The 24,186-nt window shown below is 37.6% G+C and overlaps 1 protein-coding gene and 1 long non-coding RNA gene across 3 annotated transcripts in view; one reads left to right on the forward strand and one right to left on the reverse strand.

Annotated features, from left to right (window-relative positions):
- The first annotated feature begins 494 nt into the window (after positions 1–494).
- On the forward strand, positions 495–12,833 carry kcng1 (potassium voltage-gated channel, subfamily G, member 1). 2 transcript variants are annotated; one of them, XM_072556533.1, is made up of 3 exons: positions 495–697; positions 2,560–3,374; positions 12,069–12,833. In XM_072556533.1, exons 2-3 carry the CDS (start codon positions 2,616–2,618, stop codon positions 12,831–12,833), a joined length of 1,524 nt encoding a protein of 507 aa, XP_072412634.1. In that variant the 5' UTR covers positions 495–697; positions 2,560–2,615. The 2 variants fall into 2 exon arrangements, with proteins under 2 accessions (XP_072412634.1, XP_072412635.1); XM_072556534.1 differs by lacking the exon at positions 495–697 and adding an exon at positions 1,422–1,516.
- A 3,707-nt stretch (positions 12,834–16,540) lies between these two features.
- The window catches only part of LOC140462970 (uncharacterized), a 67,136-nt gene continuing 59,490 nt past the window's right edge, over positions 16,541–24,186 (reverse strand). Inside the window, exons 2-3 of the long non-coding RNA XR_011954566.1 lie at positions 22,663–22,731; positions 16,541–16,681 (exon numbers count right to left, since the gene is read on the reverse strand). This is a non-coding gene — a long non-coding RNA (uncharacterized lncRNA). The remainder of the gene's footprint in view (positions 16,682–22,662; positions 22,732–24,186) is intronic.

Below are 24,186 nucleotides of genomic sequence, written 5' to 3' on the forward strand. Positions count from 1 at the left end.
ATTCTCCACCAAACTATTAACAATCCTATATTTTACTTAAGCATAAAAACAGTTTATTTTCAAAAAAAAAGTATGTACTTGAATGAGACGTTGCTCATCCAGGGTCACACTCCTGCAAAATGTCATGGGTTTAACTGAAAATAATAAACCGTAGCGGTCATGTTTTGCAACACAACTCCGTGCCGATTCTGACATAAATTATACTCATTAATCATAGCGCTCACGTTTTACATTTTTTGAGAACCAAACAACCCAATTGATGTGTTTTAACAGACAGAGCGTTTACCTGGCATTAGCATTAACGTGTGCCTCAGAAAATGCAGGGAAGAGCTGCCCCTTTTAATAATGCAGTGTGAACTATTGTTTCCCCCTCAGCTTGATAATTTCCATTTGGGGGGGAATCCTTCATTCTGAAAGTACCGGTTGCCATGGATTTTACACAAACCTTCTGAAAGAGCGAGCACGTCCTCCTGGTGGTGGCGTCAGCGGAGTCTTGCTGGAGACGATTTGCCTGCAGCCTGTTGGCTCTGATCCTCTTCCACTTTACATACCATTTCCACTCTCAATACTTTATATGGGCAGGCGCTGGGCGCAAAGTGTGATAGCTGCGAGTTTTTTAAGTAAGAAAACCGCTGTATAAAGTAACTTTATCAAACAGAAACCCAAGGAACTTTCGGCGCGTGAAATTATTTTCCTGGTAAGGCGTAAGTGTTCAATATGAATTACATGTTACAATTGTTTTTACTTTTTCTCTGGATGACGGGGGTGGTATTCGAAATAAACTATTCCCGGTTTAAGAAGGAAACAGGGAACCTGTTTCAAACTTTAAAGCTACTTAACATGAGGAGGCGAGTGGGATAAGCACCTACACGTTCAGTGTTAACCGTTACGTACAACCAATTAATTCCAGTTAAATAAAGCTTCCTAGTATCTAACATGGATTCTTTAATCTTGTACAGACTTGTCATTCTGTTGATCAACTATCATTTCGTTCAGTTTCTAGTAAGAGACATACTTCACATCATGAAGTTAACTGAACAACTGTCCTGCCGCTTGTCTTTACTGTAGTTCGTATTAACCTGTTTCTTGAGGATGTTCGATCGTGTTTTTATCCCTAATCGCGGAAGCAGCACCATCACAGTTAGTTTTGGATTATGATGGCGATGCTCGTTTCGCATGTTACTGCGTACCAGCTTGTGGTGACAGAATATAATGAATCGTGTTTATTACTGAGCGCAGTGTTTAAAAAGCAGACATCTCGCTCAGCAATCTGTAGGTACAACAGGTGGGGAGATAAAATAAACGTGTATTCGTGCTTTGACAATTAAAACAAATCTCTGGAAGTAAAACCATCGCGTTAAAAATAAACTGGTTTGATTTGAAGTTTAATTGAGTCAACAAACGAGGATCTCGCTGGATTTGATTTTATTTATTTTTCTTTTCATTTGTTATCGTCGTGAATTCAGTTCGACTAAAGTCAGTAATTGACAAAATGATGCGTTTGAAAAGCTTAAAGGTACACTGCTGCTTTTTGGCTTTGTTGCATGTGACAATGTTTGTTTAACTAGAGGCCCTACAGAGAGCTGCAAGCTGTCGCTTGTATTCCTTTTAGAATTAGAAATTTACATAAAGAGACCAAGTTCGAGATTTTCAGTTGAACCGTAAAAAACGCTCTGTGATTTATTAATCTTTCAGAAGTTGTTTCAAACTGAATGTCCACACAGCTGAATGTTGCATCCAGTTCTTAGTGTAAGAAATTTTCTGTTAAGTTACTTGGAGCTTCAGTGGGTACTGTGTAACATCTTCAAAAAAAAGTTTTAACTTAAACAAAACTTGGATTTTATTTTTGTATAGTGCTTCTTTCAAAATTGCATTGAGTCTTTTGGAAAGCATCCATACAGATAACAAAATAATTCATTGGTATTGACTTCATTTAGACAAATTTATTGCAATTGACGCCAGATATCCTGAAAAAAATTCATTAATCTTTTGGAACTCATGTGAATTATTATAACTAAAACTGCTGAAGCCTCTTAATGGAACTTTCCAGAAAATTCTGCTTTAAGTATTTTATTAAACATAAATGAATATTCATTGAATAGGCCCTGAGAAATATAGAACAGTAACTTCCTTTTACATTAATAGTTTTACAAATCAATGGAAAAAAAATTCCCTGAATGTATATAAGATTTTTACTTGCATAACACTTAGAATAAAAATGTTTTAATTTTATAAGGATCTGTGTGGAATGATTTGTATCTCATGATTTATCTGGCATGGTAATTCAGATTGGATTAACAATTGAATGTTTCCAAAACAGCATAAGTTTGAAAGGAACTTGGTTTTGTGCACAGAGACCTTTGGAAAACGATTTAGATTCTCCACTGCTAATGACCATTTCTCCTGAGTTTTCACATACGATTGATTACAATGTATCGTATGACTCTTTAAGACACAAGGGTAACTAGCCATGCATGATCTATAGTGGCCTCACATGCTAAATATAAATATTCACGAGTGATTACCTGGCATTGTCAGTGTCTATCTAATTTCTTCTAGTTTGCTGCACTTTCCAAATGCACTGGGCTCGAGTGATGTGAGGAGCTGTATTCAGGATGACGCTGCTGGCAGGAGACAGTTCAGATTATGATTACAGCGCCCTCAGCTGTGCCTCTGACAACTCCTTTAATCAAACAATCTACAATGAAACACAGACTCTGAAAGGTGTGTTTTACAATAGAGCTCACCTCATACACTCTCAAGACTACTTGTATAACCGTGCATTCCCAGAAGACCGCAAGCACCATGTTATAATAAATGTTGGGGGAATAAAATACTTATTACCATGGACCACACTGGATGACTTTCCTTTAACACGTCTGGGGCAGCTGCGATTTTGCCACAATTTTGATGAAATAATGAAAATCTGTGATGATTACGATGTGACATGCAATGAGTTTTTCTTTGATCGGAACCCAGGCACATTTAGGACAATTTTGACTTTCCTTAGGGCTGGGAAATTGAGACTTTTGAGAGAAATGTGTGCCCTTTCTTTCCAAGAGGAATTGTTGTACTGGGGCATTGAAGGTGACAATCTAGAGTGGTGTTGTCGACGCCGATATCTGCAGAAACTTGAAGAATTTGCAGAAATGAATGCTATTGAGGAGGATCTGGCAGAGGGCGAAAGGATGGGCGATTTTGTTCAACCATCGGGATGTAATCACTTCATGACAAAACTTAGGGATATGGTGGAAAATCCTCAGTCGGGGCTCCCAGGAAAAATCTTTGCCTGCCTTTCTGTTATTTTTGTGACTATTACTGTAGTTAATCTATCCATCAGTACCATGCCTGACCTCAGGGCTGAAGAGGATAAAGTAAGTTTGTTTCTACACTTTAATTGCAATGATTCATAATATTATAAATTTACAGTTAAATAGTACATTTTCAAATATTACCTTCTAAATATAATTTATGATTTGGTCTCAACACTTCACAGAATTATGCAATCCCACCATTTAGGAATTTACAAATAAAATCTTAACTCACTTAAATATTTGATTAAATTTATTATTTATTACTATATTCAGCTGAAGTCAAATGTTTAGATATAAATCATGTTCCATTGCATAAAGATTCTGCATTCATTTATTAATTGATGTTATAGAACCTTAGAATCCTACAGCACAAAAATAAGCCATTCAGCACCCCATGCTTATGCTAGTTATTTGTCGAGCTACTCAATTAATCTCACTCCAATATCCCCAATATATTTTACTGTTTCAAGTATTTATCCAATTTTCTTTTACATTACACTTAAAGTTGCACACTCACTTATAGTACTTTTCTATATGCCCTCCCAAATGCCTTGATTTCTCACGATTGAAAAGTGATTTGGTTTGTTTTCCCTGATGTTAAGTGAATGGACTCTCATTTTCCTGTGTTGAGCTTCATCCACTCACTTAGTCAATTTGTAATGTTATTGCAAATTGTGCCCTATATTGCAATCTTCTGTGTTTTGAATAAAGTAAATTAGGCATAAGAGTCAGCCCTGTTTTCCGAATGGGAGTGTAGATTGGATTTGTGAGACATCAACATTTAGTTCTCCAAATTAAAGCCAACTTCTTGAAGAGAACCATTTCGAGTCTCATTTTCCATATTTCTTCCATATTTCTTAATGGATGTGGGCACCACTGCCTAGATTAACTTGTGTGTTACTCACCATAAATTCAACTGAATAACCTGAGGTGAGGGGGCGCTCATACCGCCAGAGGTGTGTGATAACGTTCCTAAACATGTTGATCAGGAAAATAGGTTCAATGTTAAAAAAAAGGGCATAGCTGCTTCCATAAACCACTGTAGTTCATGTGGTTAGATGCAGCCAGTTCTGTTAAGAAGGGTGTTCCTGGTTTTGAACCCAGTGATAGTGAAAGAATGTGGATACTTGTATCTGTTTCCCTTGTCTATTTAGGTGCTAGGGTCTATGGATTTGGGAGCTACTGTCATAGGATGTTTGATAAATTGCTGCAGTGCATGTTACAGATGATGCACATTGTTGCCATTGTGTGCCAGAGGCAATGTTCCCATTGTTTCCGCTGCATGCGTCTCCAGGATCCATGCACAGCAGTGCCTTTCAACAGCAGAAGTCAATGCATCAGCCACTGATCAGCATGCACAACCTCCCAGCAACTGAGAGGAAACACTGGTCTGAGGCACAGAGAATGAATTTTTAAGATAGGGGATGGAGAGCTGCTAAAGAAGGTGCTTTGTCCCAGATAGTGACGAGCTTCTTTGTGTGTTGTCAGAGCCACACTCGTCTAAGCAACTGGAGACTATTCCATCATGTTCCTGACTTGTGCCTTGTAGATTGTGGACAGGCTTTTGGGAGACAGGAAGTGAGTTGCTCATTACAGAATTCCCAACCTCCAAACTTCTCTTGTAGTCATAGTGTTTATTTATATTGGTTTTAGTATAAATAAAGTTATTGACTGACAGTCCATAAATCAAACAAGCACATGTCCATTACATATGCAATTCGAACACTTTATACCCATTCAATGCAAATTTAACCAAATTCATTTGCCTTGGAAGCATGTGGGCTTGGGGGGGTGGGGGTGGGGGGAGGGGGCGGCATGGAGGGGCGGGGAAGGCGGTAGGGATGTGGGTACCATTTTTCAACAGATGCAAAGGAAACCCCTCAGATTATTCAGACACAGGAGCTCTCATCTCTTACATTCCCCAGAACATCTAGAGTAGGGCCTGAATCCATAACCTGGGCAGACCAATGGCACCAATCCACTGTGATTCTGCTTGACATGGTCTTTCTTCTGTGTGGCAGGTGCCAGATGGGGCAGTGAGGAGGCAAAAGACTGTGACTGGGGAATAGGCAGTGACCAACAATGACCATTGGTTTTTGTGTAAAGCCAGGAGGAACAGTCCTTTTGTTTTTTTTTTAAAGACTTACTCTTTTGGGGGCCAGGCTTCAGCATTATGACTCCTGGTTAGGCCACAGGTTAACTTTGACTTTCAGTAAGCAACTGGGAGATGGACCAGACCTACCTCCCACAGTGATTACTGGGTAGAACATTCATGTGCCAGATGGCTGTACAAAGTCCACAGCAGAAGAATCTTAACACCAGTGACTGTACTTTTCATTTTCAGTGAGTGCCTAAAGCAGCAATAGCCAATCCAATGGATTTCTTGTACCATTGAAATCAATGAAAAGGAAACTTGGAGAAGATGTCCAACAGATGACTGATCCTGTCTCTGCCCAAGTTGGAAGTTCAACACTAATGATGCAAACAGATATCGTCATCAGCTTAATATTGGCAGGGGTTCCATTTCTGTCCTCCACATCATTAAGTCATATGTTAAAGACAAAATAAAAGCTGTTTTAATGATTGCACTGATAATCATGTGCATAACTCAGGATAAACAAACAACTACAAATTTAACTAATAGTAGTTGTTCGATAACATGGACTCAAGCCCTTGAATTGCATAAAAGCTAATGAATGGCGAAAACCTAACCCCACTGAGCTACGTTATTGTGCCACTGGCATGGATCCTAAGATGATACGTACTTTTTCATTAGCAATTTTTAAAATAGAGTTACTGAAATTTTTAGGTGTTGTAGATAGTGTTGGGCCCATTATCATAACATAAATTAGTTTGTGCTTGAAATTCAGCACTTTGTAATGTTCAATTCAGTTTGTACTGTTTCTTCGTACAAAACATTTTGAATTCATGGGCTTGTATTTCAAGCTTCAGATATTGGTGCAAAGCTTTATCTTGTAGTACAGATGCTTTGGCAACTCTCCACTGATGCCAACATAATAGTAATCAACCCAGAGGCTGAATCAGCAGGCAAACAGTACATTGGGACTGAAGATGGCATAATGAGGGAGACTTGATCTTTGCAGATGAAGACTGTTAGGGGATCAAGAGATATCTGTGGCCACACACTGTTCCAGTAGAGCCTAGAAGAAAATTCATGCTCTTCCTGTTCCTGTACATTTTTGGCATATCTTATCCTTCGCCACTTGATTCAAGAGGATTGCACATTGTTACGAGGATCTGGGTGAGTTTAGGGTGTAGGTTTGCTCACTGAGCTGTAGGTTTGATATCCAGACATTTCATTACCTGGCTAAGTAACATCATCAGTGGCGACCTCCAAGTGAAGCGAAGCTGTTGTCTCCTGCTTTCTATTTATATCTTTCTCCTGGATGGGGTTCCTGGGGTTTGTGCTGATGTCATTTTCTGTTAATTTTCTGAGGGGTTGATAGATGGCATCTAGATCTATGCGTTTCTTTGTGGCATTGTGATTGGAGTGCCAGTCCTCTAGGAATTCTCTGGCATGTTTTCGCTTAGTCTGTCCCAGGATAGATGTGTTGTCCCAGTCGAAATGGTGGGTTTTTCCATCCGTTTGTAGGGCTACGAGGGAGAGAGGGTCGTGTCTTTTTTGTGGCTAGCTGGTGTTCATGTATCCTGGTGGCTAATTTTCTTCCTGTTTGTCCTACGTAGTGTTTGTGGCAGTCCTTGCATGGAATTTTGTAGATGACGTTAGTTTTGTCCATGGGTTGTACTGGGTCTTTTAAGTTTGTTAGCTTTTGTTTAAGAGTGTTGGTGGGTTTGTGTGCTACTAGGATTCTGAGGGGTCTTAGTAGTCTGGCTGTCATTTCTGGGTGAGTCTTAATGGAAAACCCCAGAAATATGGCAAAGAAGTGGTGCACAAGAATAAGCTTGCTTTCATCAGGTTGCCCTCATTCGAAGAGAATATTTTAAAACACAAACTACTCTGAACATCTTTCAATTAAGGAGAGCTACCTTATTAAGGCACTGGTGCTTGTATTTTGCCTGGGATGTTGAAAAGTTAAATACTTTGACTTTTTTTGTTTGTCTGATTTGCAGACAACTCCTACTAATATCTTGTATCCTTTATGTTGTTTAACTCCTAGGGTTTCATTTACCTGTTCACTCTTCCTGAAATCCCTCAATTCTACTGTGATAATTGTGTCTTTTGTCAATGCTACTGTCCATCTTTGCCAAAATTTCCTGATCTTTTTAACAGGCCTATTGCCCAGAATATTTAGCTTCCAGCCATGGTTCTGATTCAAATATTTATCTGATGGGATTGAGTATTGAGGTTTTTAAAATGAAAAAAATCAGCAATTTTATAGCATGCATAAGGTTTAACAAATTGAAAGTCAACAGAAAGGTTGATCCTGCTCTGGGTTGAATCTCAGATACCAGTTTGCTGAAGAAGCTTTTGGTGTTCCAGAGTGTGAGCTTCACCAAAGCAGAACATTCAAGCTAAACAGTCTTTTTTTAAAAAAAAGGAATAGCAAGACATCTACAAAGTACATTCCTCCACTGACACCCATCCCCTCCCCTGGCCACCCCCCATACCTTATATATAGACTCTTGGAAGCAGGATTTTGATCTCCAGCCTAGTTGGGAATGGAACTAGATGAGAGATAAAAGCTCCACCAATTATGGCATACTGGTTTCTTTGCTCTAATCCTTCAGCTCATTATTCTAGATTATATAATGGATGGGGTGGTGGGGTTACTCATCTAAATCTGTTACTCGTCATCAAGTTGGCACATGAAGAGGTCAAAACATAGAGTATAGGCGTTGAGATGTCATGTTGCGGCTGTGGAAGACAGTGGTGAGACCATCTTTACAATTCTGGTCTCCCTTTTATAGGAAGAATGTTAGAGGGTGCAGAAAAGATTTACAATGATGTTGCCGGGATTGGAAGGTTTGAAGCTGCAGCTTTTCTCCCTGGAGTGTCAGAGACTCAGAGGTGAACGTAAAGAGGTATATAAAATCATGAGGGAATATGGATAGGATGAATAGCCAAAGTCTTTTTCCAAAGATGTGTGAGTCCAAAACTAGAGAACATGGGTTTAAGGTGCAAGGGAAAGATTTAAAAAGGATGCAAGGGGTCACTTTTTCACGCAGAGTGTGGTATGTGTATGGATCAAGCTGCCATAGGAAGTGGTGGAGATGGGTACAATTACAACATTTAAAATGCATCTCGATGGGTAATATGAATAGGAAGGATTTTGAGGCATATGGACCAAATGCTGGCAAACGGGACTAGGTCAGATTAGGATGTCTGGTCAGCAGAGATAAGTTGGACCAAAGGATCTGCTTCTGAGCTGTATGACTCAATGCATGGTCCTCTCCATGTTATCCTTTCCACTCAATTTCAGCTCCCACCTCATTTGTTTTATTTCACATGTGTATAGAACCCTGAGCCATGTAATTGCTTGTACAACTCTCATATACAGTGGCCTTTTTCTCACACATTTTGACTTGTACGGATTTCTCTTGCCCATCTATACTTAAGAATTATTGGTAGTTAACTGTGGCTTGCTGAACTGACTTGTACCTACCTGTTTGGATTCGAACAGCATTTTCAAAAAATGCTCCTTTAAGGATCCGCAGAATTTGCTGCATAATTAAGTAACACTTTAAAAAGGAAACCAGACCATACCATAAACTAATAATTGTTTATTAATTAGAATTCAATCACAAATAATTAGCAGAAAGGTTAATTATTTAAATAAGAGGATCAAAAGGCAAGTCAGTAATGTCACATTATCTGCTTGCTGATTATCAATTTAGCATTGAAATCAGTATTTGTAGTTTTTAAACCAACGTGCTCAGACATGTTATGACATATCTGCATGGCTGATGGGACTTGAACTCAGACCTCAGCCCTAGACGAAGGGACTCTTTGACCTTGGAAAAAGCCGCTCTAGATGAGGCATAAACTCAGTACTATGTGAAACACAGTAACTGATTTTGGTAGTTAATTGGTCGAACATATTATGACATACCTCCTGGAGCAGGTGAGACTTAAATGTGGACACTGTGAAGCTCAGTATTTAAGATTGGTAGAAGTTCTTAAGATTAAGCCTTTTTGCACGTTGATGGACTTGCACTCCTTAGCACTGCAAAATAGATATGATTCAAAGGAGTTGTGGTAAGCTGGATTGGAATTCCTCCTTGGATCTCAGAATAAATTAGGTGAGTTGTGGACAGCCATGTGATTAAATTCTGAGGTGATTGAGTTAGAGATGAGAGTGGTCTTAGAGCTGTCTTCCAACCCTCTAATCCTGCCTGCTTTGAAATATTCCCATAGTTTTAACTTCCCATATGAAATACCACAAGAGGTTAACTAGAATTTTTATATATTCACGAGGGATAATTTTACAATTTTGTTATTTTTTTTAATAACAGAATGTAACATTTTTCTACCTATTGATCAGTCATTACATCTTATAGTTTCTATTCATTCCAGTGCTTGACTTCATGACATCTCAAGCTTTCCTGTCAGTTAGAAGCAGTGCTGGGTTTTGACTCCTCTAATAACTTCTTAGGTTTTTTTTCCCATTTTCACAATTCTTTGTTATGGTAGTGATTGAATAATTTTTCTGTAACATTAGTAAAACTTGACTCCTGCTTTAATCAATAACATAACTTGTTGCGAGCTATCATTGTAAAAGTTAAGGCCAGCAATATATATCTTGTCCATAGATATCATGTTCATAGGACGGCTGTTTTAATCACAACCCTCAATCTGTCTCAAACTTTCAGCAGATAGATGAAAAATAATAGTAACACCACCTGAGTAGCAAAGATGGAAGTTTGCCCCATAAGAAACCTAAAAGTACAATTTTTGTATTTCTGTACAGTTTCACTACCATACATTGACATTTTGCTGGAATGTGTTGATATTGACAGACCAAGGTACTTAAATGCTGCTCAAAGGTTTTCACTTAAACTCTGTGACCATAAGCTTCAGCATATCCAAAAAATATGTTTTTGGCATTTCAGTTCAAATAAACTACATTTTTTAATGTTCGTTAATCTGACAGAAATAGTTTGATAGATTGTGAAACGTGTTTCAGAATCTGTCAATCTCTTTAATTTTTACAAACTGTCAGTAATATTCAAAATTTGGTTGAAAAAAAACTATGTATTGCAAAAGCCATAAGGACTTAAATTGAGCATTCAGCCAAATAGAATTTTACATTGGAGGAGAAGTTGAGAGTGAATTCTCTACCCCATTTAGAGATTTATGGTTATAAATGAAGGAAATTTTGACTTATTAAGGACTGGATTAGGATAGAAAAAATGTTTGTGTGAGAAGGGGCTTTATTGTACTGTGTTTTCTCAAAGCATCAAGATCAGATATTCAAATAAGGCCTAAAGTACATTAAACATCAGGTAGCAATGTGTGTATACAGTGTTGAGAATTTTAAAATTAATAAGTAAATATTTTAATGCTTATCAGGCAAAATATAAAGTGAAAGCTAAGCACAACAAAAGAACACATTGAATGTGAAATTCCAACATTAAGAGGAACATGAGGAAAAATGAATAAAAAGTACACATAAAAGCTGATATAGATTCCTTCTTAAAGGCTCATTAATATCCATTGATATCAAGAATAAATCCTTCCACTTTTAAAAGACCTTTTCTAAAATATATCTATTCAACTATTTAACAAACTTCAGGTTATGTTTCCTGACTCTCATATTCGTTTGTTTTATTGCTTATCTTTTTTTTCTCCTCATAGGGGTGAAGCTTTGGAATTCGGTACCTCAACTGGGACATGGGGTAAATAGAAAGAGGAGAGAGGCAGATTTTTAATTAGTAGTGGACTGGGGAGTCAGTAGAAAAGTGGAATTGAGGCTGAGGTGAGATCAGCCATGGACGTATTGAATGGCAGAGCAGGCCCAAAGGGCTGAATCACCTACTCCTGCACTTAGTCCTCATGTTCGACATAATATTAGAAAATTCTATATATTTATTTTCATTTAAACGGCACTGTTTGATTAAAAGAGCATTACAAATAGACCAATGAGACATCAAAGACACAAGAAAATGATTTGGTTACTAATCAAGTACTTGTTTAAGTATTCAGAAGATGTAGATATTAACATTATAGAACTACTATCATGAACTATATTCTCAAAAAGGAAATGTACCAAAGAGAGAGAATATGGTTGGGATTTTTACCTCTTTTCATAAACACTGCGCTTAATGTTCACAAGAACTTTTAGACTAGTTTCACCAATGCTAAGGAGTTTTGTACAATTTTGATTTATCATGTTTGCTTTAGAGTATAGTTGTTATGTTTTGCTATGACATGATGCTATGATTCATCAGAATGGGATGCAAGTTTAAATAATTTGGTAAGTATAGCAGTCTTAGGTTTTAATCCATGACAGAATTTGGCTTAGCTATGATGGTTTCTCCTAACTACAACTATATATTCTGTTACCATTAACACATGAAAAATGACTATAGGTAACATACCCCATAACGAATAAGCTTCTTCAAAAAGCAAAAGAATGAAACATTAGAAAATGACCACTAGAAACCACAACTAATAGTGGGATGAAAAATATATTTATCCAATTAAGAAAAACCCATAATTCCTGAAGAATGTGGTAAAGATAGTGTAAAGTGTGACAAGACCTTGAAATGTAAAAAGAACCTTTGAAAACAGTCATTTATTTATTGATCTTTATTTGTTTTTTTTACCTGCAGGGAGTATGCTCACAGAAGTGCTACAATATTTTCATTGTGGAAACTGTCTGTGTAGGCTGGTTTTCGCTGGAGTTTGCGTTACGATTCATTCAGGCTCGCAGCAAATTTGTCTTCCTGAGGACTCCACTCAATATCATTGACATTATAGCCATCTTACCCTATTACATTACCCTTCTGGTGGACACCACATCAGTGGAAAATGGAAAACCTGGAGGAGGAAGCAGTTACCTTGACAAGGTGGGCCTTGTTTTGCGAGTCCTCCGTGCCTTGAGGATTTTGTATGTGATGCGGCTTGCCAGGCACTCCCTGGGACTACAGACACTGGGGCTAACAGCACGCAGGTGTACCCGTGAATTTGGTCTCCTCCTTTTATTCTTGTGTGTGGCCATCGCACTCTTTGCCCCTTTGCTTTATCTTATTGAAAATGAAATGTCTAGCTCGCATGAGTTCACAAGCATACCAGCATGTTACTGGTGGGCTGTTATCACCATGACGACAGTGGGCTATGGAGATATGGTGCCTCGAAGCATTCCAGGCCAAGTGGTAGCATTAAGCAGCATTTTAAGTGGCATCCTTCTCATGGCCTTCCCTGTAACTTCCATTTTTCACACTTTCTCTCGCTCATATGTGGAGTTAAAGCAAGAACAGCAAAGAGATCAGAGAAGGTTACAGATCATGATTAAACCTAAACCACAAATGAACATTATTTCACAAGAAAATGAGAACTTATTTTCAAGTCTGTCTTCTGAACCAAGAGAAAACTAAACTACGTTGTTTTGAGTTGAAAAGCAGTTACGAGAAACAACTTTCATTTGTGAAACATGGTGCATTTTCTTTTTGCAGGGAAAGAAATTTGAGTAGCAATCTGATATTTATAATTCATACTTATGAATACGGTTTTTTGAGAATGTAGCAATAGGCCAAATGCTTAAGTGTGATTTCTAGGCATATTTTCTTCAAATCTAACCTAGAACGGATTAGTAAGACAAATTTACATAGTTTTGAATGCTGGGAAGATTTAGAGTGAACAAGCTGAAGAGTTGTTTCAGCATTGAATGTCACTCTAAGCAACCTAGAAATCGTTACCAAATCAAAATCATAACTGTATATTTGTAATAACTCACAACACATCACACCAGTGACTGTCGAAAGTAAAATGTAACCACCTACCATCATTCTACATTAACATGATGTTGATGAGGATTGTCTGAAATATCTGAGGAAGCAGTAGACCTTTTTTTTTAGAAGGTTTAGTTCTAGATTTCAAACTATTTGCCTTCCCAAACATAAACTGCTTCACGTGAACTGCAATCTAATTGGTCAGGAAATCATGGAAATAATCCAAAGGTTGGCATGAATCAAAAACTCCAGTGCTTCAAAAGATTTGCATGGAATTTACATTCTCAGTAGGCAAGGAACCTACAATGAGTACCTGTAAAATAAACAATTTATACAAGATCAAGCTTTAAACCAGAATCTGAGCTTTGAAAGATATTTCACTCCTGAGCACTAAACAGTCAATTTTCAAAAAAATCATGTGATTTTGTTGGCAAACTCTTGCTAAATAGTTGAAATTATAGATAATTTTACTTGACCATGGGACTTCTTTTGCTGAGTTATTTGGCAAATTTTAAGGAATTCCGCAATTCCTGATGAGTGTCTTCAGAATGGGCCACACATTTAACTCTTCATTTGGATGATTCCTTTTGCTGAACTGCTTAAAAATAAAAATTATGTTGGAGACTTGTGTGCTTGCAAGTCTTGTGTGCCTTGACACAATGTCAGCTTTTAAGTTGATGCTGTGACTAGGTTTCTTGTGAATTTGCTTCATTGTTATTTATGTGAACATTGAATGTGCATTTGCCATTTTAGGCAGAAGTTACAAGAGTTGGAAATGTAGCACTTTGGATTCAACTTCTGCCTGGATGGAGCATTTACATAGTGTCAAAAACAGGTCATTTGGCTCAGTTGGTTTGTGTTGTTATTTATCCTCCACACAAGCCACCTTCGAATCTTTTCCATCTAAACCTATCAGTTGTATGAAATTTCTATTCATTCCACCATTATCTGTTAATCCAGTTTCCCCTTAAATACATCAATGCCATTAATAGCAACTACCTTTTTTTGTGATAGATTTTTACATTCTGGGTAAAAATGCTTCTCTTGACTTTTTATTAGGTTGTATCTTGTATTTCCACCTGCTAGTTCCACTCTCTCCCTTAAGACCATGCAATTTGGAGTAGAATTACATAGAAACACAAAGGATAAGAAAGGAATCGCCATTTGACCCTGCAAGCCTACTCCACCATTCATTATTATCATGTCTGATCGTCGAGCTCATTCGACACAATTAGTTTCCCCCGCCATTCAATGGAATCATGGCTAATCTGATAATCCTCAATTCCTACTTTCATGTTATATCCATTAACCCTTGATTCCTTTAATGATTCAAAATCTGTCTTGAATATACCAAACAACCCAGACTCAACTCCCTTGTGAGATAAAGAATTCCACAGATTCACTACTCTCTGAGAGAAGAAATTCTTCCTCTGGTTTAAATGGAAAGCCTCCTTACTCTGAGATTATGTCCTCTGGCCCTAGGCTGTGCCTCAAAGGGAAACAACCTCTATGCATCTACTTCGTCAAATCCCAAAAGAATCCTGTATCTTTAAGTAAGGCCTCCTCCCATTCTTCTATACTCCAATGAGTACAAGCCCAATCTACTCAGTCTTTCCTCATAAGGAATCCTTCTATGGCCTGGACCAGCCTAGTGAAAGTTCTCTGGACTGCCTCCAATGTCAATGTATCTTTCCCTTAGATAACAGACCCAAAATTATTTGCACAATTTTTTAGCCATGATCTAACTAGTCTTTTATTGTTTTTATACTCCATTCTCTTTGAAATAAGGATCAAAATTCTACTTGCTTCCCAATTACTCACTAAACACTAGCTTTTTGTGATTTATACACTAGGAACACCAAATACCTCTGCTGCTGCTTTTGCAGTCTTTCCCTGTTTTAAATAATACTTGGCTATTCTACTTGAATGTGTGGGGCACAATTGGGAAATTTGCAGACGCAGGGTTGGGACCCCGGCTGTTGCTTTTATACATTGATTTGGACTTGAATGTGTGGGGCACAATTGGGGAATTTGCAGATGACACAAAAGTTGGATAGTGTAGAGTATAACTGGAAGCTCCAAAAGGGCAGCGTTGTGGCACAGTGGTTAGCACTGCTGCCTCACAGCGCCAGAGTCCTGGGTTCAATTCCCACCTTAGGTAACTGTCTGTGTGGAGTTTGCACATTCTCTGTATGGGTTTGCTCTGGTTTCCTCCCACAATCCAAAAATGTGCAGGTTAGGTGAATTGGCCATGCTAAATTGCCCGTAGTGTTAGGTGAAGTGGGTCTGGGTGGGTTGTGCTTCGGTGGGCCAGTGTGGACATTTTAGGCTGAAGGGCCTGTTTCCACACTGTAAGTAATCTAATCTAAAAAAAGTATTTAACTCCACACTTTCCACACTATATTTCATCTGCCAAGTGTTTTTTCCCCAGACACGTAACCTGTCTATATCCCTTTGTAGACATCATCTGTCATCTTCACTACCTGCTTTCCCACCTCTTTCTTTTTTGTCCATAGACTTAACGATAATGGTTTAACGTCTGTCATGCAAGTTTTTAACATATACCATAAATAATTGTGGCTCCAACAATGATTCCTGTGGCAGTCCAATAGTTCTATCGAAACATAGAAAACAGGCAAAGGAGTAGGCCATTCAGCCATTCGAGCTTGCACTGCCATTCAATCTGATCATCCAACTCAATATCCTGTTCTCACTTTCTTCTTCTACCCTTTGATCCCTTAACTATTATCTAACTTCTCCTTGAAAAAAATCAGTATTTAGGCCTCAACTACTTTCTATGGCAGTTAATTCCACAGACTCATCAATTTCTGGGTGAAGAAATTCTTCCTCATCTCAGTCTTCTATCCTTAAGCTGTGATCCCTAGTTCTAGACTGTCTGGTCATCAGGAATATCCTTGCTGTATTTACCCTGTTTAGTCCTGTTAGAATTTCACAGGTTTCTGAGAACCTATCCTCATTCTTCTAAAGTCCAGTTAATAAAATCCTAATCAATCTAGTCTCTCTCTTCATATGTTTGTCTTGACATCCCAGGAATTGGTCTGGTAAACCTTTGTCGCACTCCCTTCATAGCCAGATTGTTGTTCCTCAGATAACACCAAAATTGCACACCCCAATGTGGTCTCTCCAAAGCCCTATAGAATTTCAGTAAGATATCTGTGCCCATGTACTTGAATCCTTTCGTTATGAAAGTCAGCATACCATTGTCGTCTTCACCTTCTGCTGCATCTGCATGCTTCTTTTCAGCAATAGGTGTACAAGCACATCCAAGTCTTGTTGCATCTCCCCTTTTTCCAATCTATTGTCATTCAGATAATCTACTTTCATGTTTTTGCTCCCAAAGTGGATAATATTACACTTATCTGCATTATACTTCACCTGCTATGTATTTGCCCACTCATTCAACTTGTCCAAATCACACTGAAGCATCTCCGCATCTTCCTCACAGTTCATTCTCTGATATAACTTTGTGTCATCTGCAATGATTGGAAAAGTTCCTTCATCTAAATGATCAATATATATTGAGTAGCAATTGTCATCCTGAAAATGGTCCCTCTATCCCAATCCTCTGTCTTCTGTTAGTTAACCTATCCTCTATTCATTCTAAGATACTGTTCTTATTAAGTAGCCTTATGGGCAGCACCTTATCCAATGCCTTTTCAAGATCCAAATGTATCAAATCTACTGCTTCCCCTTGTCTCCATGCTTGTTACCTCTTCAAAGAACATGTAAATTTATCAGGCATGATTTTCCCTTCATGAAACCATGCCAACTGTGCTTGATTATATCAAGTTTTTCTGAATGCTCTGCTATTACATCATTTAACATTTTCCAATGACAAATATTAAGGTAACTGACCGATTGTTACCTATTTTTGTATCCCTCCCCTGTAAATAAGAGTGTTAGATTGGCAGATTGACTTTTCCAGAATCTAAAGATTTTTGACAGTTTGCAACCAGTACATTCACTACCTCTTACTTTAAAATTCTAAGGGATTAATCAGCCTTTAGTCTCATGAGTTTCCCTAGTGCATTTTCTCAAGTGATACCTATTGTGTGTATATATTTCCTTCCACCACTCCCCAGGCCACCTTTATCCTTTTGATTATTTAGTATTTTTTGGAAAGCCATTGGTGTGCTCTATCAAGAAGATTGATGTAAAGTATTTATTAAAGTCTTCCTCCATTTACTGCCTCCAAATTGTTATTTCGTCAGTCTTCTTACCTAAGAAGCCTATGTTTATGGTTACCTCTTTCATCCTTGATATTAAAATAAAGCTCTTACTGTCAGTTTTTATGTTATTGGTTTGTTTGCTCTCAGATTTATTTTTATTTTCTTTATTTTTGCATAATTTTTGTTGGTTTTCAAAACTTTCCCAATTCTCCAATTTACTACTGTTTACTACACAGTTTTAGTTTTCTTTCAATTTCATATTATCCTTAACTTCCCTGTTGAACCATGAATGGTTTATACCCTTCTTCCTCACTGGGATATATTATTGCTGTGAGTCATAAATTATTTTGAATATCTGCCATTGTTCTGTCTTTTCTGCTAAACTCTTTCCTCTGCCCACTCCAGTCAACTCTGTCCTCATTCCTGTGTGATTATTCTGAGGTAGGTTCAGCATGATTGTTCCTGACCCAAGTTGTCCACTTTTAAACTGAATGCTACCATGTTGTGGTCATGTTCCCAAGGCAATGCCTTACTCTGAGGTCATTTGTTAAACCTGCATCATTACACATTAACGTAAACAGGCAGACAGACTGCCTGGTCAAGCCAATCTTAGCCTCTTTCAGATCAATCCTCTGCCTTTTTTCTTTCCATGAAAAAGAACTCCAAATCATTTAGTCTGTCGTGATTGATACTATTCAAATGTTCAGGTGTTGTCTTTAGAAATTAAATTTAATCAAATTTGCTCTAAGTTACTCAGAATCTCACCCATGATACACATGAAAACAATGCCTGATGAGATAAAGCTTCACACTGGGCTGCATAAGGTTGGCAATGGTTTTTAAAATTCCAATATTTTAAAACATATTTAGATGTGCACTTGCAGTGCCAAGGCATACAAAGCTATGGACCAAGGGCTGGAAAATGGGGTTAGAATTGTTGGGTGCTGAAAATGTGTTGCTGGAAAAGCGCAGCAGGTCAGGCAGCATCCAAGGAGCAGGAGAATCGACGTTTTGGGCATGAGCCCTGCAAATCTCCAGCATCTGCAGTCCTCACTTTCTCTTGGAATTGTTGGGTGCTTGGTTTTGACCAGTGCGGACTCAATGGCCAAAGGGCCTTTTTCTGTGTGGTAGACCTCTATGACTCCTGTGTTATCCACTGGAATTATATAATCTGCCCTAGTGTGTTAACATTACTGTCGAAGGAACTCCAATAGCGACACAGTAAGCAACAGGATATTTTAATGCATAGTGTGGAGATTCAATACTAAATCAGAGAAATACTCATCAAACTGTGGGTTATAAATGGTGTGTTGCTAATACAATAGTGATTTTTTTTACATTATTGAACTCAGTTGAGAAGGCCTTTGCATAAAATTATCCAATTAATCTTGCTCCCTTAAGAGATCATTATCAAGGGATTTTACAAGATATATTTAGAACCGCAGAAGTTTGCAGCAGAAAAGGAAGTCCTTTTTTCCTTTAGTCTCATTGATGAGGCAATCAAAAACAAATTTCATTCTCCCCATTTCCACACTCTCATATCTTCTAGTGCTTCAAATATTTATCCTTTTTTTTAAAGAATCAATGGTCTCTTATGCCTCACACTCTTAATGACATTTTTAAGTTGATGACAACTTATCATCAATTTCCCAACCAAAGGAGATAGGGGAAAAAAACCACTATGTTCATTCAGTCAAAACTCTTATTAAATCTTCTGTTATATTTCTGTTCAATTGCAGCATCTCATGACTGCAGTCTAATTGTAGTTTCCTATCCATGTTAAGAAACTTTGTACACTTTTTAGATTTAATATTTTTGTAATAGAATACTTAAAACAGCAGAACATTCCCTATTTACATGAATTTGATCACGGTTCAGTGCATGAATTGACTTAGTGGAGAAGCTGTCTTTTTAAATAATTAGATAAGAAGATCTACTCTAAAATAAGTCAGGTTTGTTGGAAGTGCTAGGTAAATCCAATGATTTTCATAGAATTGTTACAGTTCAGAAGGAGACCATTCAGTCCATCTTGCTTGCAATTTTCCTCTGAGCATTTTGACTTGGTGTCTTTTGTGTGTAATCTTGCACATTGTTTATATTTAATTAATTCTTCAATCTCTTTTGAATACCTCATTTGAACCAAAATCCACTATATTATGAGATAGTGCACTCTAGACCTAACTGCTCGCTATGTGAAAAAGGTTTTTTCTTGCCTCACATTTGATCCATTTACAAAACACTTTGAAATGTTGCCTTGCTGTTTCCTGATCCACTTACAAGCAGGAACAGTTTCATCCCCTCTATCCAGATCCCTCATTATTTTGAAAATTTCTATCAAATCTCTTTGCTTTCTCTTCTCTAAGGAAAATAGTCCCTACTTTTCCTCTCTTACTTCATATCTGAATTGTCCCTACCCTGAAACCATTCTCATAGACCTCTTCTGAACTTTTTCCAGTGTATTCACATCCTTCCTGTAGTGTCACACCCAGAACTGTACACAATATTCCACCTGAAGTCTAACCAGTGTCTTATATAAGTTCAGCATAACCTCCCTACTCTTATACTCAGTGTTCCCATTTATGAAACCTAGAATAATGTATGCATTATTAACATCTCTCTCTCTCTACCTATTCTGCCAACTTTATTGACTTGAGTACATATGCACAAAGGTCTCCTGCACACCTTTTAGCATAGTACTCTTTGTCTCTCCATTTTCTTTGTCTAAAAATGCATCACCTCACACTGCTCTACATTGAACTTCAACTGCCACTTCTCTCTCCGCTCCACTAACATGTCAATTTCCATTTGAAATTTTATAATGTCCTCATAGTTCACAATTCTCTCAAGCTTTGTGTTGGTCACAAATTTTGAAATTGTTTTGTTCATACCAAGATCTAGATAATTTATCCATCAGGAAGAGCAAAAATCCCAATGATGACCCCTCGGGAACTTCACTATAAACTTTCTGCCCAAAAAATTCATTAATCTGTATTTCCTATCCCGTCCGCCATTTTGTATCCGCTAATTCTGTCCCTTTTCTTCCGTGACGTATTGCTTTCCCTGTAATTCCTTTGTGTGACATTGTAGGAAACCCATATGCGCCACAACAACATCCTTCCCCTTATCAACACTTTATTTTACGGTGTCAAAAAGTTCCAGCAAGTTAGTTAGACACTATTTTTCCATTAACATATACATGCTGACTCTGGAATCTATTCATATTTATCCATTAACCATTAAGTCTATCTCAAATAGTTTCTAGAAGCTTTTTCAACCACTGATATTACATTGACTGGTCTGTAATATGGGCTGATCTTTACAATATGTTTAACATTTGCAATTCTCCAGCACCACCCCCAACTACAGGAAAGATTGAAATATTAATACCAGTGCCTCTGCAATTTCTTCACTTAATTCCTACATCTCATCTGGTCCTGGTTCCTTATCAGCTTTTAAATATCAGCAGCATTTAATCAATTTTTGATCTTTCTAGAAAGTTTCCTGTTCTGTCACCATTCCTGGGCAGCATCTGACTCATAGGTAAAGACAGATGCAAAGTACTCATTTAACACTTCAACTTTCCTCTGAATATAAACCCCCATTTTTAAGTCCTTAATTTTTCCCTTAATCAGTCTTGTTGATGTGTTTATAGAAGACTTTGCAATTTCCTTTTAAGTTACCAGCTAATCACTTTTTCATAATCCCTCTTTGCTTCTTGTATTTCGTTTTTCACCTCCCTTCTGAACATTTTGCATTCAACTTGGGTTCTCAACTGTATCTACCATTTACCACCTGTCAAAAGGACACAAGTTTTCTTCTTCAACTTAATTTCCATTTCCTTTGCCATCCACGGAGCGCTGAATTTGTTTGCCCTACCTTTCCCCTTTGAGTACCTTCAGCTCCTGTTTTTTCTCACTAATCTTTAGTTCCCATCCATCTGGCTTATCTTTATTCTTGCCTTTATTGATATCAGCTCTCCACCAGTTGATTATTCTTACTGTGGACTGACCGATGCCACTTTCTAGTGTTGTCCTGAATCTTACAATATCATGATCACTATTCTATAATGTTCCTCACTACCACTTGTCCACTTGGGCCACCTCATTCTTAGGAACTAGGTCAAGTTTCTAGGTTTATATACTCACAACTTCCCTCTATATTCAATCTGTCATTTTTTGTTGTTGTGTTTTATTTTCCACATACCCTGATGCAATGTAGTTAAACATGAAACATCATTGTACTAATTTTTCAACTTCTTATATAAGGAAGGGCTCACTTAATTGGAAATAAAATATTCCTTAGAAAGAACACATCAGTAAACTTCACATTGATATTGTAAGCTACTAATACTTTTAACAAAATAGTAAGTTTCATACTAACCTGCTGGCAACTTTTAAAGTTGCCCCAAAGTTGTTTTTATATCATGTATGTGGTGTAATTTAGTTTTCACACATATAAAGTTTAAAATCACAGACACCTTTTCTTTCCTCTTTATAATGTTTGTTAATAAATGCTATAAAGCCTTCTTTAATTTCAACAAAGGGGAGATTGCACCTCTGGCCAGCTGTATCAGTGTTAGGGTGAATATTCTTCAGTGGAATAGTACAATTGCTGAGCAACCAATGCATTTGTACATTCTGTGCTTGGTTGTAAACTTGTCATTTAAAGCATAGAAGCTTTGATCTGAATCATCTGTTCATATATTCTGTAAGTATTTACAGATCTACAGTACTTGTAGTTAGGTAAGCATCAAAATAATCTATCCACAAACGCTAAATTTATTTATTATGTAAACAGTAAATCAAATGGAAATCACAATCATTTAGCTATGACTCATCAATTGTAGAGTCAATATAAAAGAATAAACTGTTTGTTTCTGTTTTCACATTCCTTTCTTTTCCTGTTGATGGATAGTCTCCATAGTTGTAAATGATGCATGCAAAAAATCAGTTATTTGGATAATCTGTGTACCTATTCTACCAAATTATCAGTTCTTGTAATTGTTGCACCTGAGCTTAAAATAAATCAAATTGTAATGAACACTCCTTTCATTATTGTGTTTCCCATATTTCTTTTAAAGAATGATTTGTATTTCTGTTAAAACAGCAGTAGATTTGATAGTAATCTTTATTAGAAATTACTGGCAGTTTTCATAAATTATTTCCTGAATACGCTTGTTCCTAAGGAAAAGGAGTCCAGAGTGGGAGTTGGTTAATTGATGAACACTTTTTTATAAATGTTAAGTTGTAGTTGGTAGGTGAGTGGCTCCATGTGATGTGCCCTTACCCTTTCAATGAAGGCTGAGAGTTCTAGAACTGCTTTACAGGCTGACTCATGCATCAAGTAGCTGTTTATCTGTAATATGAAAATGAAATGTAGTGTTAAAATAACACCCAATCAGTATCAGAGTAACACCTAATACTGAATTGAATAGCACATTTATTTTGAGTTGCTACAGTTTGCCAGCATTTTAAAGATGAATCTTTTATATGAAGGCATTCCTGTACATTTCTGAAATTTGCTGTCTGACTAGAGTTAAGCAAATCCATAGAAATTTTAACAAGTTGACCACTTTCTCACCTATGAGAACTTTACCCATTTTCTAAGAACAGATCAAACAAAACTGGATAACAAGCCCAAGAAGGAGGTATGAGGTGTTGGGTGGCATTCGAAATGATTAAAAGAGCAGGGTGGAGTTATTGAATTAATATTTATCAAATGGAAGGGACATGTTCAAGAAGCCAGAGTCATGGGCATGGTGAATTATGTGGTATTGAGGGAGAGCGCAAGAGACAAGTTGCATTAGAATGTACAAGAATGAGGAATGAGTTGTCTGTACTTGGTGCAGGATAGAAGATAGGTAGCAATTCCAATGAGTTCCAGTTTACAGACAGTGAAGGTGTAGGGAGTAGGGAAGTAGCAACTGAAAGCATTTTGGACATTATTATGATCCCAGCCAATGACACTACTCGACAATACAGATCCCAGAATGAAATCTAGCCCTATAATTCTTCTCCTGTGTCAGTCTTTCATGGAAACAAAGCCCACATGGCTGTAGATTTGGTTTTGACAATAAATCAGAAGTTTAATATTGAAATGAAATAAAAAATAAAATCGAAACTATATATAATTATAAAATTTGAAAGACTTCAGAATTACAACAAAACAAAATCTCATTTATTCCCTAACGGCATGGTCTCACAGTTGGAATACTGCATGCAATTCTGGTCTCCTTCCTATCGGAAAGATATTGTGAAACTTGAAAGGGTTCAGAATAGGTTTACATGGATATTGCCAGGGTTGGAGGATTTGAGCTACAGGGAGAGGCTGAACAGGTTGTGGCTGTTTTTCCTGGAGCGTCGGAGGCTGAGGGGTGACCTTATAGAGGTTTACAAAATTATGAGGGGCATGGATAGGATAAGTAGGCAAAGTCTTTTCCCTGAGGTCGGGGAGTCCAGAACTAGAGGGCATAGGTTTAGGGTGAGAGGGGAAAGATATAAAAGAGACCTGAGGGGCAACGTTTTCACACAGAGGATGGTACGTGTATGGAATGAGCTGCCAGAGGAAGTGGTGGAGGCTGATACAATTGCAACATTTAAGAGGCATTTGGCTGGTATATGAATAGGAAGGGTTTGGAGGGATATGGGCCGGAAGCTGGCAGGTGGGACTGGATTGGGTTGGGATATCTGGTCGGCATGGACGGGTTGGACCGAAGGGTCTGTTTCCATGCTGTATATCTCTATGACTCTAAATATTCCTCCCTTATCAAATCTGTACATTTGACCTAACTGTTTTTTCTCATTTCCTGTA

Source organism: Chiloscyllium punctatum, chromosome 37 (assembly GCF_047496795.1).
Source record: "Chiloscyllium punctatum isolate Juve2018m chromosome 37, sChiPun1.3, whole genome shotgun sequence".
Lineage (NCBI taxonomy): Eukaryota > Metazoa > Chordata > Chondrichthyes > Orectolobiformes > Hemiscylliidae > Chiloscyllium > Chiloscyllium punctatum.

Coding starts and splice junctions, on each gene's coding strand:
- kcng1 (XM_072556533.1), top strand. CDS start 2,616: ATGACGCTGCTGGCAGGAGACAGTTCAGATTATGATTACAGCGCCCTC. Junction 3,375..12,068: donor TCAGGGCTGAAGAGGATAAA/GTAAGTTTGTTT, acceptor TTTTACCTGCAG/GGAGTATGCTCACAGAAGTG.